The sequence below is a fragment of the Festucalex cinctus genome, chromosome 6, assembly GCF_051991245.1.
Source record: "Festucalex cinctus isolate MCC-2025b chromosome 6, RoL_Fcin_1.0, whole genome shotgun sequence".
NCBI lineage: Eukaryota > Metazoa > Chordata > Actinopteri > Syngnathiformes > Syngnathidae > Festucalex > Festucalex cinctus.
Window position 1 is genome coordinate 21597377 of NC_135416.1, and position 16727 is coordinate 21614103.

The 16727-nt window shown below is 38.5% G+C and overlaps 1 protein-coding gene across 5 annotated transcripts; it reads left to right on the plus strand.

The window, feature by feature from the left end:
- The first annotated feature begins 1430 nt into the window (after positions 1-1430).
- On the plus strand, positions 1431-14945 carry dennd1c (DENN domain containing 1C). 5 transcript variants are annotated; one of them, XM_077524678.1, is made up of 22 exons: positions 1431-1558; positions 1894-1958; positions 4303-4346; positions 4428-4477; positions 6525-6644; positions 6703-6772; positions 6843-6923; positions 7811-7864; positions 7966-8076; positions 8165-8265; positions 8325-8370; positions 8439-8540; positions 9705-9830; positions 9948-10049; positions 11147-11234; positions 11310-11350; positions 11434-11487; positions 11586-11633; positions 11816-11923; positions 12764-12843; positions 13386-13599; positions 14082-14945. In XM_077524678.1, exons 1-22 carry the CDS (start codon positions 1542-1544, stop codon positions 14808-14810), a joined length of 2451 nt encoding a protein of 816 aa, XP_077380804.1. In that variant the 5' UTR covers positions 1431-1541; the 3' UTR covers positions 14811-14945. The 5 variants fall into 5 exon arrangements, with proteins under 5 accessions (XP_077380804.1, XP_077380805.1, XP_077380806.1 ...); XM_077524679.1 differs by having other exon boundaries at positions 8442-8540; XM_077524680.1 differs by lacking the exons at positions 1431-1558; positions 1894-1958 and having other exon boundaries at positions 4305-4346; positions 6525-6646.
- Positions 14946-16727: the final 1782 nt, after the last annotated feature.

The following is a 16727-nucleotide window of genomic DNA, read 5'->3' on the forward strand; positions in this document are numbered from 1 at the left end:
ATCACTCGAGGGAATACCAGAAGTTGTTTGCGTTCTGTTCCGGTGAAATTGGTGGTAGGCTGTTGAAGTAGGGTCTCTCTGGGACGCCGTAGTTCGTGTGCTTAAAATCATTGCATTATCTTGTTTGACCGATAGATGGCGGTCGTGAGCTACACACTGGGGCTTTAAGGCTAAACCGTACTACAGTCAATGAAACTGCTGCCAAAGAAACATTAAATACATATTAAAACAGAAGCTATCACAATAAGGCAAGGCAAGTTTATTTGTATAGCACATTTCAGACACAAGGCAACTCATTGTGCTTTACACAAGGAAAGACAACACATAAACATCATTAAACACAATAATTAACATTCAGAGAAAGAAGACTAAATAAAAATAGGTTACAAAATAAATAAAAAAAATGCAGTAAGATCCATACAACGCTGGACTATGCTTTGTATTCTATATTTTTAAAAAATGGTTAGGAAACCAAGTAAAGAACTATATATTTTTAATAAATTTGTAAAATAATGTTTTTAAATTCATTGATAACAACACTTATATTTAAGCATTCCAAGTGTTTGGTTTTGTTATTATTATCATCCATTAATTATGTGACTGCTGCGGAGCAAAGCAGGCACATATTACTATCCTCGAAAACGGCGTTAATTATTTCTCTTTATTTATATATAAAGAATGCCTATACTTGTTTTTAACTGTTGGATTAGGCCTCATAGTGAGTAGATAGGTGACTTGAGCGAGGCAATTGCGTCGCTGTCCTGGCTTGGCGTCATCTTATCGATCTGCACTCTGGTTTCTAGTTGAAACCAGTTAAGACCATAAAAATAAAATAAAATAATAAATAAATAAATAAATAAAAAATTCTAATATAAATTATAGCCCCTCCCCCGTGTGGGTGAGCAGCCAAAACAGAATAAGAGTAGAAACCATTTTGGACAGATTAGACCTTCTTCCACATTTTACAGAACAAGGCTTTGGCATCCAGTAAATAGTTCAACTGAAAATATGCAGCATCTGGGCGTTTTTGTTAGTATAATATTGTAAGCATTAAAGATAAAAGGATGAAGTTAAGGTTCTCCCACAACTTTTCAATTGGTGGCATGACCTGGATTTGGGAAAACTAAACAAAAACTAGACAATACTGATTATTAGTGTTGCTGTCAAAGAAAGATATTTCAGTGTAGCCTCAACAATAAATGCGCATTTACAATACATGCGTAGCGTGAGTATTATATATAGGATTGGGCAGGTTTGCATTTGTCAATAATGTGTGCATCATACATAACAATGAAATATTAGTCATTTGCATTTGGTGAAAAAGTGAATATCAAAAGTTATGAAATTGCATAGTGGTGTCATATGCTTATGCGCACACGATGACACAAGACTGACAAGAAGCAGGAAGTGTTCAGTCACACACAGACAGCGCTGATTGTGCAGCTCGTCGCTACTCGTCTTCCTGAACGCCATCAGAGATCACCCGCTGAAGAGCTCGCCCCTCCTTTGCCGACACATGGACGCAGTCGTGTTCAGACAGCATGGGCTCGAGACTCAGGTAAGTTGATCACGTCACTCCTCCACTCTTTAAATCATGATGTGAAAACTTCTGTCCCTGTTGGGGTTTTTGTCACTTCCTCTCCTTTCTGCAGCGATGACACTGCACACAATAAATGACAGAAAGTAAAACAATGTGTTTTTTTAATAGAGAACCATATATCATTTGAGTGTTTGCATTGCAATTCCATTCAAACCTACAAATGTAAATATTTCCAGTAGTCCATTTGATAAACTGTACATTTGCCTGAGATAAATGACATTCCGTTGTCATATAATTGTCCTTATGAGGCCTTATTTGGTATGATGTGTTCTCATCTGTCTTTGTTGTCACAGACCAAATCCTGAGCATGCGTTCAACGTATTTTTTGAGGCAACATGTCCTATAGCCAGAGACAAAGGTGAGTCCCTTTTCGCGACCTCCATTCATATCAGCCCAACTTCATCCAATGCACTCACAAATTTGCTCGTGGAACTATTCAGCCGCATTAACTGTTCCTCAGACGATTTTTTTCTCGAGAGGATAGTGACTGCATACATGCTGGTAAATGTAAAGCATCAATAGCTGAACAACTGCTCGGAATGGATGATATGAACAGAATCTGTAACAATGGGTACTTCCCGTTCTGTGGTTTGAAAACCACAACGCTTATGCTGTCGCTTTGAAGCAGAAGGCAACATGAATGTGATCCGTTTCCGAGTATAACCCTAAACTCTTTTTCTTTTCAACTAACATGCAATATTTATTTGAAATATGTTTTATTTACTGTTTATTAAAGTTGTCATGGTCTTGTAAATACAAAATGTGACAGTTAGACAGACAACAGATTTCCATCTCTATCAGATTTTCCTTTCATGAACCATCCAGCCAATTGCAGGGCAATTAAGATAAACAAGCATTCACATGCACCGATTTAAGTGTTCAAGTAACCTATTAAATAACTTGCATGTTTTTGGTATGCAGGAAAAAGTCAGAGAACAAGAAGGCCAGAGACAAATTTGAAACCTAAAACTGCTGAATGCGAAACAGACATGCTAACCACGCTTCAAGCTATTCTTCCTGTATTTACCGCTGACCTCATAAATGTACTACTGGTTGCAAAAAAATATATATATCCACAGCCAGCCTCCAACATCTTCTTGCAAATCTTCCTGTAAGTGTACATGTTACAAAAGGCGCAAACATCATTTTTGCTTTCGTTTCTTGTAGGTCAGACGTGTCCAAACTACGACCCGGGGATCATATGCGGTCCGGCGTCAATTTCTAACGGTCCTTGGCGTTAAAAATGTGGGGTGGGCTTACAGGAGGTGTTGCATCTCATCCATCCACAATGCACCTAAGAATGAATTGATTTACACCTTTTCTAGATGTGCAAAAAAAACTATTTTACAATTAAAATAGTAACATTTCTCTTATATTGGCTGATTAATTAAGATATTTCCATTTCAGAAGCAAAAAAATGTTTCCCCCTACTTTCTGCTGTGTGTCTGTCAAAGTCTGATTTGCAAATATATCACATAATGATAAAGATCCTCATGTATATATTTTTTTTCCCATCGGCATCTTAATCTCGATTACTCTTGTTTTGATTTTGAATGTGGAGATCTGCTCAGCGCAGGGTGGATTTATTCTAGTGGGTTACAGAGCTATGGGCTACCGCAAATCATGAAAAATCACAAACTGTAACTATATATATATATATATATATATATATATATATATATATATATATATATATACACAATTGCTTTAATTGACTGGTTTTAGCAAATTTAATAAAGTTTTTAATAAAGATCCCACATTCAAAACATAATTACTTTAATTGACTGGTTTGAGCAAATTTAATAAAGTTTGTCAATGTCAAAGTGGTATTTGCATCCTTCAGGTTTTCTCAATGTGACCATTGAAAGGAAACGTTTTGGACACTGGCTGTAGGTGTTATGGCCAGGTGTCCAATTACCTTCAAATCCTTAGTGTGTTGGTCCAACAAAATAGTGCACTCGAATCAACAGCAGTGATTATCAACTAGGTATGCTGTGTAAGATCATGTTCTAGGAAAGTATTTTACTTCATTTGTCTTAAAATTGTTATTGTTCAATTATAAGTACCGTATATGGGTTTTCATATACAATATAATTATTAATCTATCTATGCCAGTGACATATAGTGACAGGCATTAAGTGGCAGAAGGTACAATAATCCTGTGTATTTACCGGTTACCATTCATACAAGAGAATAAATCAAGGTTTCATGAAGAGTATATCGGGTTTGTGTTCAATTAAAGAAGGCCTAGATTTTAAATTGAATAACTGAATTTGTAAATAATCTCCCATGAAATCGCCCCCCTCCCCCTTCCCGCCTCCAGAAATCAACTCTTTGTGACATTTTTGTTTGGTGGGTGCTTAAGATATTCCTAAGAGCTGATAGGCAGAGTCCGGCTCCAACTGTCCACTGTCGAAGTGTCTTTCGGGTATATGATAGACACTCATTTGCTCTTAAGTGGGCCTGGCAGCGCCCTGCATAGAAACAGCTGCCTATTAATGCGTGATTGTGTGCGGGATTGTGTGAATGTCAACTTCTGTAAAAGCACTTTGGGTACTGTATGGTGTAGATAAAGCGCTATACAGCATAGGTAGCCTCTTTCGCATTACTATTTACTATTTTAATTTGAAATGGGTGTCTTCACTGCCTTGGCTCCATAATGGTTGGGAAGCAGTACAGTAAAAGTATGTATTGTGTTACAGATCCAGGTGTAAGTCTTCAGTTTCCAGAGGACTTCAGAGATGAGGTATGCCCTGTACTGGATAGTATTGCACGCATCCATCGACTGTCAACTTTTAATCACACAAAAATAATGATCTGCTTCTAGGAGTCTTGTCAATCATTATCCAGGTTTTGCTTCCCTTACGACATACAAAGGTGAGTTTTCCATCACCATCTTCAGCCAAAAGTAGGGATGTAACGATAAGCGCAATATCGTGAGATCACGATATTAAAACTGCCACAATATCGTCGTCATGTTCACGATATTTAAATGCAACACATCTGTTCAAATCGAGTCCAGGCTCCGGCCTTCCTGGGTGGAGTTTGCATGTTCTCCCCGTGACCGCGTGGGTCTTCTCCGGGTACTCCGGTCTCCTCCCACATTCCAAAGACATGCATGGCAGGTTAATTGGGCGCTCCGAATTGTCCCTCTAGGTGTGCTTGTGAGTGTGGATGGTTGTTCGTCTCTGTGTGCCCTGCAATTGGCTGGCAACCAGTCCAGGGTGTCCCCCGCCTACTGCCCAGAGGAATAAGCGGTCAAGAAAATGGATGGATGGATGGACATCTGTTCAAAAAGTCGGGTTGATTTCCATTTGTGTAGTTCTAGCACCCTCTGGTGGCTAGTTTTTTAATGCAATTTAATTTTCATTAGGGATGTTTTGGCCCTTCTATGTTTCAAAGCTACACTAAATGTCAGATGAAGGGGAATGTAATATGCCTGTGAAGCAAGTCAATATGTGGAGGAACTCAATGTGTGCGTGCATTAGTAACATAACATAATAATAATAACAACATAATAATAATAATAACATAACATTTCTGTTATGTACAAAAGCACAATAATGTGTTTTTTTAGTATGATCTGTTTTTTTTTTCATTCAAGGTCATTGTGACCTTTTTTAAATATCACCAACCTCCCCACAATATCGTGATAATTATCGTATCGTGACGTTTGGACATCATTACATCCCTAGCCAAAAGGCGTGCTTTGTTAGTTAGCAAGCAAACATAAACTATAATTCTATTATAATTACAATATGTTAGCATTTTCTCATTGTGCTCTTTCAATTTTGAAGTATTAGCATTGCTTAATAGTTTACTGAAGGTTAGCGGTGCTGCCTTTGGAAGTTTTGTGCGGCCTCACAGTAAAGAGGTTCTGGATATAACTCTTACATGTGCCAAAAAACTCTTATACCCATCATAAAAACTTTCACACGCCCAAAAACTCACAATAACACAAATACTTTTACATAAAACAAAAAAAAAATCAACATCAGTTTAAAAAAAAAAAAAAAAAAAAAAAAGATTTTAGTTAGTAAAAACCACCTTTCAGTAAGCACGGTGCGGTGTGAGTGTCTGAAAAGAAGCTCAAAACTGAAAACCGAAGCAGTCTCAAATCTTCCATGCTGATTGTCTCTGCTGTGCAATCAGACATGTTGCCAGTTTCTCTCACACAAAAGATTTGATTTTCACTTTGACAAAAAGGGTCTCACGTCAACAAACAGTAAAATTGCTTGATATGTGTGACAGGTCGTGTCAGGTCGAGTTTTTTGTGAGTGAGATTATTTTTTGGTGAGTATGTTTTCGTGTCAGTATGATGTTATTTGCCGTATGTGAGTGTTTGCGTATTTGTTTGTCTGCGTGTAAGTGTTTTTGTGTGTGTTTAAGGGTTTTTTTTCTATGTAAGTGAAAGTTTTTTTTAGTGAGTCTAAGCGATTTTCAAGAACGTTGCGGGTTTTGAGTGAATGTGAGTTTTTTTGTTTGTTTTTTGTTACTGTGAGAGTGTTTTGTTTTTTGTTTTTTTTGTTTGTTTGTTTGTTTGTTTGTTTGTTTGAGTGTGAATTTTTTTTATTCATGTGAGGGTTTTTGGCTGAGGTGAGAGTTATTTTGGTGAGCGTAAAAGTTTTTTTTTCAGCACATAAAAGGTAAATGTTGCTTTGCTTGCTTATTTGTTTTTGGCTTATACAGCACGTCATACAATAAACCCCCCGCCATCGTCATTTACAGTACTACCCTGTTCTTGTCAGACTAGATGCCACTAAAAGCAGAAGCTCATCTTGTCACAATCTGATAGGGCAAACGAATGATGCCTGTCTGCATTTTTTTTTTTTTTTTTTTTTTTTTCAGCAATTTCAGCTTGGCCGTGGACTGCACACTGCATTTCTAAGAATGTCTTCTTTCTTTTCTTTTTTTTTTTTTTCAGGGGGAGGGAGGAAGTAGCTGTGCAGCACTTTACATTTGTTCTGACTGATATTGAGGGATGCCAACGATTTGGCTTCTGCCGCCTCACCAACAGGGCTCAGATGTGCCTTTGCATCCTCAGGTGTGAACATGTCAGGGAAAATGTTAAATCAAGCTTATGACACTGTTTGTATTCACAGTTACCTTCCATGGTTTGAGGTCTTCTATAAATTTCTCAATACGCTTGCTGACTACATCCATAAGGGGCAGGTAAGTTTGTAACGAAGACAAGTCTGGTTCCAAATAAACATGATTACATTTTTATCTGCTTAAATCACAGACCAATGAGATGAAAGTGATGCTCGCTGCACTGTACAAGCAGCCCATACCACTAGCAGATGGATCTATCACACTGCAGATGGTAAGTCTCTGTTAGTCACCCTTACAGACCATAATAATAAATTAAAATAAAATAATTTGACAGAGGGACAAAAGGTGGTGAAAACGAGACGTTCGGTCACTGTCATGACTGTGTTTCGTTTGGGGCAAGGGTCCAATTTGAACTGATGCAATCAGCATGTAACCAGCAACTAGTTTCAACTGGTCAGAAGCTATGTGATGTCAGAAGCTATGTGATGTCAGGAATCATTCATCTCTTTGTCTGGCAACAGCCAATCAGATCCATTCGCTGTCTATATAAGTCTAACAGAGAAGTGTATTTTCGCCGGATTATTCTTCTGTTCCTCTTTGCACCTCCACAGCCCAGGTTAGCTCCACGTCTCTTGATTCTTGATACATTCTCGTCGTTTTGTGAGTGTGTTCCGCGTATACATGATTGTTATGGAAATAAAGTGTTAAAATCTTATTTGTTTATGCATTTTCTTTTCCAGAGCCTAACAGTCACTCTAGGTTTTAGGCATAGCTCTATAGATGCTGTAGTGGTAAAAATGGGCCAAGTTATTATTACTAAGTAGCTCACATTTGCGTCGGGTAGCCACTGGTGATATGAAGGCATTCAGTATAGAGAGGTGGGGCGACTCGTGCCAGGAAAACCAAGTTTGTCATTTTAGCTACACCCAAAAACTGTATCAGCATTTATCTTAAAACAAACAGTATATAATGTATTGTATTTAGAAAAAAATGGACTTAAATGGCTTTGTTGCATATTTATTTAGGGTCTCCTGAAACCAATCCATATTTGTTTGGACTATTGTGGGGTTTCATTCTACCTATCACTTCAAACTGTAAAACTGTTTTACTGAATCGTTCCTTTCATTCTCATTTCCCAAATTGTCAAATCCTGATTAGGTTCCCTACTTCATTGCGCCGGATCCCAGGGGTCTCCCGTCTATTCCTGAGAATGTGAGTATTTTCGATCAAAACTAACGCCCCAGCTTTTATCCGCTAACAACTCTCTTTTGTTTGCGTTTACACGTGTATGCGTGTGTGTGTATACACACTAGAGGAACTTGACAGAGCTGATAGTGGCAGTAGATGTGACGAACATTCTGCAGCTCTACGCCAGCATGCTGTATGAGAGACGTATCCTCATATTTGCTTGCAAACTCAGCACTGTACGTATTATTTTATATTGTGCATTACGTTATATAAACTTCACACACAAATATACACACACATTTTGTGCTTTTGTGTTGCATGTAGCTGACGTCTTGTGTCCATGCACTTGGGGCTCTGTTATACCCAATGCACTGGCAACACATCTTCATCCCAGTCCTGCCACCTCATCTTCTCGACTACTGCTGGTAAGCCTGTGGGACTGTCGTCCATATTTCTACGTGTCACGTGGTATTCCCTTTTCCAGTGCACCTATGCCGTACCTTATTGGGGTTCACAGCAGTCTAGCCGAGGTAAGAAATGGTTTCAAATCAATCAAATGTATGCACACGCCGACTTAATCACAGCTTGGGTTTGGCAGAAGGTGAGGAGACAAGGGTTGGAAGAAGTTGTCATTTTGAATGTGGATACAAACACATTGGAAACCCCCTTCAATGACCTGAAGAAGATACCTTCAGATGTGGTAATACATATCTTGTATGTGTGTTCATGTGTGCGTGAATGTAATTATCTAGGCTCGTAGCTGTCCTTCAGATGATGTGAGATCATTTACCACCCATCCCACTGAATGCTTGCTACACAATCCCCGTTAAGTGGTTGACTGTACGCTCCCTTCCAAAAGTACTGGCACAATTCAGGCCAATTCCTTTATTTTTCTTGTAAAGTGAAAACACTTAAGCGTGACATCAAAAGATTAATTTGAGAAAAGAGATCGATTGCACTTTTATTTGCAGGTGGTATTAGCAACTTAGATGATTGAATCGGGGGGTGCACATAAAAATTTTGGCATGTTCTCAAATGAGCACCAGAGTTTGTTGTTTGGTGCTCATTTTCCCCACCGACCTCAATGATGAACTTAAAGATATGTTAATATGATAAATGTTTGTAGCTATATCATTTTAAAGGCCCAGTCTGCCGGTTTCACTCAGGAAAATGCACTTTTTAAATACAGGATTTAAACAAACAAACTACTTCTCAATTTACAGATCTGGGCTTATGTTAACGTGTGGTGGTGATTTTGCCATAAACCCCCACCCCCTCCAGCCTGTATTTTGCCATTTTGTGTTTGTATTGTAAACAGCGGGATGTTTCTGTGAAAAGACATTGTTTGCACCCCTCCAGCCAATCGCAGAGCGGGGGGGGTGGCGTGTCACAAACGGAGCCGGGCGAATTTGTTGGCTGCGTGACGCCAAATAGCCAGTCCAGCCTGGAAGTCAGTGTTTGCACAAAACCGTCAGGGTTCTACTAGAAAGCAAAAATAATATTAGGAGAAGCCTACCAAAACACCTGACATTTATTTGGGGATTGCTGACTCAATTTATCATGAATTTGAATGTGACAGATTCATTCTGAACACAGCAACATCCCATTTATAAGAGAGTGTGCAAACTTGTGCAATCATATTTCAGTTACTTTCACATGCCCTCCTATTTTGATTTTGTTTTTGTTTTTTTGTTTTTTTTCCCAATAGAGCTGTACAACTTATAGGTCACCTTAAGGTGGAAAAAAATGCAGTCTTGATGTCTTTCATGTCACAAACATCATTTGAACAGGAGTGTGTGGACTTTTGAAATGTTGCATGTCCTTCATGTCACCAGTTGTGAATGTACAGTATATCCGTCTGCAGATGTCTGGGCTGAAAGTATGTTTGAAGCGTCAGGCGGTTTCGGCTGGTTGTGGGGTCTCGCGGGCCTTTCTCAGGGCCCAGTCAGTCCTGTTTGGAGGGTACAAGGATGCTCTGCAGAATCACAAGGTCGGTTGCTTATTAACATTTGGCTTGGAGTGCACACAAATGTTGTTGTTGTATATTGTTATTGTTGTTTGTTAGTGCTAATATTGAAATATTGTAATCTTTTCTGTAAATTTCCAGGGGGGTGAGGTATGCTTCAGTAATGATTTGTTTCTCGATCACAAGTCACCCAGTATGAGGCGGTTTCTTCAGAGTGCCGTTCATTTACAGTTTTTCAAACAGGTACCGTAAGTGTCTGCTGCTCTCTACTGGACAAAAATATGTAACACTGTACTGTATACACCCAGTGGGAAAAAAAAAATCCTCAGGTACAAAATATTTGCACCATTTGAAGATCTTTGATTTTATCTTTGTGATTTGTGCTGTAAATTCATGGAGTTCAATACAAGTAGTCATATTTTTTGTATTTCGTTCATGGACTGGTTGTTGGCACTTCGGTCTATTTCACTGAAAAAAGCATGACTGGGCTAAATTTACATTTACACAATATATTCTAGTAAACTGTACATAATAAAATTACACTATTTAGTTTGGTATAATATGTTGGTGTATTCAAATTTGAATAATCAGTCAGTTATATGAACTTATACTGTCTGAATAAAATCAGGCAAATATCAATAAGTAGAATTTAATAAAATTTTATCAGTAATGTTAGCAATGTTGAAAAATTAGTTAATACTACTCAATGGCATTTGTTTTATTTTAATTGCTAAACACTTCCGTTGTTTTTTTGGCCCAAGCCCGCCATGGCCAAATTTTGTTGAAAACAATCAATTGTTTTTAATCAAAGATAAGTTAAAATCTACTCAATTATATTAATTGTCACTTTGTTGCCACAATTTATTTAAGTAGGTAATGATCAGACTTTATACAGTGTTGATGACCAGTCCAGAATACTCTGATAGGCTTCAGCTCACCTGTGGAACCTAATGAGCATTCTAGAAAATGAATGGATGGTTGGTTGGATATTTCATGCAGATAATGTTTAGTACTGTTGGGTTTTACGACTTGATCCACACTAAAATAATTGCTTTACATGGTCATTCGGGTGCTTTACTTAGCAGGACAATAGTAATGCATGCACCTATCTATATCAGTAAATATTGAACATCAATATGGTCATAGCATACTTGTTGATTCTGGTGAACAGGTGCAGGGCGACGTCTGCTCACCACCTTGTATATGCATGTGCAGTAAACATGTACAGCACTGTACATACTGACATTTGAGGGACAGAATGCCCCCCTATGAATGTGATTCAAAGACAGAGCCATCCCTGATATCATGTATGACATTAGTATTTTGTGAAATATTTTCAGTTTATCGATGGACGCCTGGATATTCTGAACACAGGGAATGTACCACAGGACCTCTTTGAAGAGGAGATCCTTGAGTGTGAAACAACAGGTACAGTATGCAGTTTGTTGTAACATAATGCAATTGTGGAAGCTGTCACTTATCTCCTTGTTGGTCTTTTTTCAGGGAAGAGTAAATCTTACCTACAGCTAGCTGTTAATTTAAGGGTGAGTTATACGTTAGTACTAGTTGTACAAAAGTAACATCCTATATTATTGCACAATTCAGGATGCCCTTATGCCTTTGACAGAGAGGGGGAGGAGCATTGATCTTCAACATGAAATCCAAAACAAATAACGTACGGGTGAGTTGTTAGCTGGGGAGTGTCAACTGAGTGTATAGCGTCTGTTACACTTGAAGTGCTTACTGTTTATATACAATAATGATATTTGTCATTAAAAGGCAAAAGGTGTCACAACTTCGGGTTTGAAAAGCAGGTTGAAACATAAGGTAAGCTAATGTAAATTACACTCTGTAATGGTCTCAGTAATACTTACATGCATATCACTGGCGTCGGGCCGAAACCGTGTGCCTCCAAGTTGACACTAATGAAGTTTCGGCCCGATGGCGGCGATATGGTGATACATTTGTGTCATCACCAACAAGTCTGAATATATGTGTGTGTGAGGCAGGCTTTCGGTCAAACCCAGGCCATTCAGAGAGGTGGATCTGTCTCATACCATTGTGCTCAGTCGGACTGCCTTCAGAATCGTCTGCCAATCACTCAACACTTTGGAATGGTAAAAACAACAACCATGACATTTTGTACAAAATTAATGTCTTTCATTGGAAATCCTTGGTATCCAGCTGAAGGACGATGTACTAGTATGCTCTTTAGTTTTGGACAATCCAGTGCACTAGTAGACTGACTAGAGCACATTACTATAGTATGACTCTCTGATTGTGTTTTTCACCATGAGTGCCACTTTTGGCCTACTAGCACAATTTTAAACTTTATTAGTATAAACTACTGTTCTCCACTAGTAATGTCTGCATCAGGCAACAATAGTTTAGTACCGTTATTTGCCTGTTTTGCTATCTTGAACAATTTTCCAGACTGAGCCCAACATTTTTTGTCAGGAACATTAAAACTCCTTGTAGTGTGACATCATCCAGGTTTAAGAATTCTGTGTCAGCAAACCTATTGCCAAAATTACATGTTTGACTTTTATGGATATCTAAAACTTTCAAAACACTCTCAGGTCCAAATTAAAAATGAAATAATGGGGAAGAGCTGGCCAAAGAACATGTTGGCTGAAAGCAGCTGATCCACCAAGGTGACCTGACATTTGTGACAAATAGGGACAACAGCATCCAAAAAAAAAATACATTTATGTAGTTTTACAAGATACACAAATTAATTACTACCGATCAAGCCACATGTAAAATTAATGAAGCCTTCTTTTAAACTGGATTTCAAGGATATTGGAAAAAGTGCTCAAACGTCTTTCCATACCTGTCATTTGCATGAGAGAAAAATAAAGCACAATATCCAATGCCTTCAACTACTCACGTCTGTCAATCCTTGTTTCTTTTTTGTTTGATACTTGTCATTATTTTACTTCCACATTGCATGTCAGCCACGTCCTCGTCGACCTGGTTACAAACTTGGTGTCGCGCGAGGAGAGGGAACCAAAGCAGCTGGAAATGCATGGAACGGGTGAGAAATATAAACCTGTGGACAAGTATCGAGTATCAAGATCTGTTATCTTTTTACCAACTCGACTTAGTGGTGGGAACAATGAAGCTTCATGAAGCACTTGTGATTTTTTTAACTCCTCTAGATGGTGCTCTTGGTTTAAAGATAAAGGTTAAATGGAAATTATCACTGTGTCTTTAGACCAAGAGTGCCATCTAGGGGCATAAAAAAATATCACAAGTGCTTCATGAAGCTTCATGTTCACATCACTACTATTCATGAACCATTTAGCTTCCCCAGACATATTGGACAAACAGTAGTTCTGCTTTGTGGGAGTAGTTTGGGTAAATTTCACTTTTATCAAACACCTTAGGGATAAAATAAAACAAAGAAGGTGAGCCTGAGCCATCAGGCCCTCTCACAGGCCTAGTGACGCAATCAGTCTGATCTCACAAAACATTCCACAGACACAGTCCCAAACTTGCCAGATGACTTGAAATTTACTTCAACTTCACTCACTTTCTTTCATTTGTCTATGTTCTTGTTTGGCCATTTTTATCAAGGACAATATCTGGGCAAGGAGGAGTCAAGCCTGACTCAGAGCTTGGAAAGGATGAAGAGGAGGAGGAAGAGTCGCTATGTGATCTAGAGGAAATGGATCTTCTAAGCGAGATCTTTGACACACTCAGCAGCCGCAGCTCACACGACCGGGGACTGCTATATGGCACACGCAGCCTGGATTTGTTTGGACCAGACAGCCATGACTACATTACAAAGGTAAGAACAGAAAACTGACACAAACATTAATTCCACACTGCAGAAATCGAACTACAGTAGATATATACAGGGTGTTCCAAAATGGTTGACCCCATTCTAAATGGCCATATCTCGGAAACTACTTGATGGATCTTAATGAAACTAAATACACTTTATGTTGAAGGTCTTAAGTTTTATTGGTTAAATTTACAAAGAAAAGTACAAATATTTGTTGGTTCTATGACAAATTTTGATAAATGTTCAACACCAAGTGACAGATATATATATAAATGTGTATATTTTATTTTTTAATTATTTTTTATTTTATCTTTTTTTTTGGGGGGGGGGGGGGGGGGTCATCTTGATGCATGAAAAAAAAACAGTAAATGACAAATACATTTATTTTTTTTACAAAGCTGTTGTATCAGATCACATTATCTCTCCATCTTATATATTTGTGAAGGTCTACCGAATTAAAATTTAACTACTCCATTTGTGTTCAGCTTGGTCAAGCCAATCCCAGCCAGGAGAGCCTTTCCCTGTCCACGAGTGGCAGTGGCAGCCTTCACAGCTGGAATCCGGAGCAGTCGGAGGAGGTAGAAACGCTGACTGAGAACTTGGATTGGCCGAGCCTCAATCCGTACAAGACTGTCGCAGATGCATCCGAAATTGTCAGAGAACAAGAACGCGTTGCAGATAAACAGGAGAAAATTAACGTGGCGATAAATACGAACAATGCAGTCGAAATCCACAACAGAAATAATTCAAAGGAAGTAAAGTTCGAGGCAGGAAAATGGGAGAATGAACCAGAAAGGAAACAACAGGGTCCTGTGGAGGACATAGCTGAGCGACATGAGGACAAATTGAAAAAGATGGAAGATGGTGCGAATTTGAGACAGAATGAGAAGAAACGTGATGAAAACACATCTGCTGAAAAACAGACGGATGCAACCGGGGAGGGAAGCGGAAACCTGGAGAAAAGTGAAGAGGTGGACCTCCAGTCTCAAGCGTCCAGAGAAGGTAACCAGGAGAATCTACAGAATAAGGACTTGGCCGAGACTGACAGAGCAGGTAACAGCAATGACATTGTTCAAACATGTCAGTCATATTATTTAAGGGCCTATTCGAATGCTAACAGCACCATCAAGCATCAGCAGGTTGGTGCAACTACTGTCAAGGTGTCCGAACTTAAAAAGGTGTTTGAAGCTCAATGGAGCGGCCACACTGGCTGACCAGGAGACACTTTGTTTCCTCTCAACCTAAAAAAAATGCCTTGATCATGCCTATTGTGTGCGTATATTCTTTATTTATATGTACACATTATTTTTACGTACAAAAGTGAGCATGATTAAAGTGCATCATAGTTATTGCCAGTGTCAATCAGTAACCTTCATGAGTGTAATACATTATATTATGTACACATATACAGTGTCTATATAAATAGACAAAATAATGCAGAGTGCAGTAATAAAACAAAAAAATGTTTGTTTGAATACACAGCAAAGTTCAGTTCAGTCCCTCATGTCGCAGACTGAGGACAACTTCAGATGATGGACTTTACAATGGAACAAAACTTCTGCAGTCAAACGTGTTCCTTCTTTTATGCAGTGAAACTGCTGACAGATTTGAATTAAAAAGATGTCGAAAAATGACAGAAGATTTGTGGTGCAAACAGAATGAACTGAGTGGGCGTATTAATCCAAATGGTTGATCAATGATGGAGTTCGACATAATGTGGTGTCATCATATGAGGCGTTCTTCTTTGGGCAAAGGAAAAGGCAGGCCGTTCTTTTGGGATCTAGCTGCTCCGACCTGTTTCCTCTCTTCTGCGCTGGGGCGGTAAGTTCCCTCCATTCGCCTCTTCTTCTTGATGACGCACAGCAGAAGTAGCAGAGGCAAACCAAGGAGAAGAACCACAGTGGAGATGAGTGCCGACACCGTGGCGGGGAAGGATGCCTGCATTGTCATGGTGACGGACAGCTGTAAAAAGGCTATAAAAATGTTCAGGGAAGAAAAGAAAAAAAAAAGTATTTTCAGTATGAATTTTTAATATATATTGCATGAACCGTTTTTTTGTTTTTAAATAGTGTCATGGAAGCTATGTCGCTAACACTGTCGACAGCACAGACTGCGCAATAAACCTTAATAATTTTGGTTTTTGCTAACACAAACTCCAAATAGTGACTTCTTGAAAATGCAAATCTCTCGTTCCTCTTGCTGTTCAATTCAATTCAAATGTTTTATTTCACTCTTCAAAAAAATAAATGAAAGGGGATAGAAAGAAGTAAAACTTATATCTGCCCCCATCAACACGAAATGAATGACACCTCAAGTTGAAATACATCGTTGTTTTTGTTTTGTTCTATATTTAGGTTTGGGGAAAATATCTGTTCCTCTTAATTTGGACTCACTTTCCCTTTTTTTAAATTTGATTTGTATGTTAATTGCTAAATTTCACAATGCCTTTATACATTATTTTAATGTGGTTAAACTCCATCAATTCATAAATTTTTTAAGTTTTTAGTTGCATAAATATTGGATTAGTGTGGTCTCTGTATCCACATCCGAAATCGAGACGACACTGTTTATGGCCACATCAGTCGTCAAGCCACTGAGACCGATGATGTCACTCCCTCAGACAGGAATGCGAATTTGAATACTCTCAATGCATTCCACAATGTTCAATACCAGTGTTTCCCTTTCTTTCATGATCTAAAATAAAAAGTGATTTTGTTTACTGACTTTAGTACAGTGTTAGGACACAGGTGTGCTCCTGTATTTTATTATTCATTATTGGTTTCGTGTGTGAGGAAGGCAGGAAATATGTGTTTATATTGTGTTAAGTCCTGTTGATTCTTTCTCATTACTGCACCCCACAGGTGGTCATCTGCAACTGCCTGTGATGGTGAAAGGTGACTCTCAAATACTGATGTTACTTGCACGTAGAAGCAAATATATTCTACAAAGTAACATTTAGTGATTTTTGAGGAGTAACTCTAGTCTGATTACTTGTGAGGAAAAAGTAATATGTTACATTAGTTCTTACTCAAAGCTGCATATTTTAGACTAACGCGCCACTGCTGATGGTGCGAAGAGACAAGAGTAAAGATATGGTAGGTTCTTACCTGTGAGTGTTTTATAGATGAATA

Coding starts and splice junctions, on each gene's coding strand:
- dennd1c (XM_077524678.1), top strand. Junction 7,865..7,965: donor TCCCGTCTATTCCTGAGAAT/GTGAGTATTTTC, acceptor TATACACACTAG/AGGAACTTGACAGAGCTGAT. Junction 8,077..8,164: donor TTGCTTGCAAACTCAGCACT/GTACGTATTATT, acceptor TGTTGCATGTAG/CTGACGTCTTGTGTCCATGC.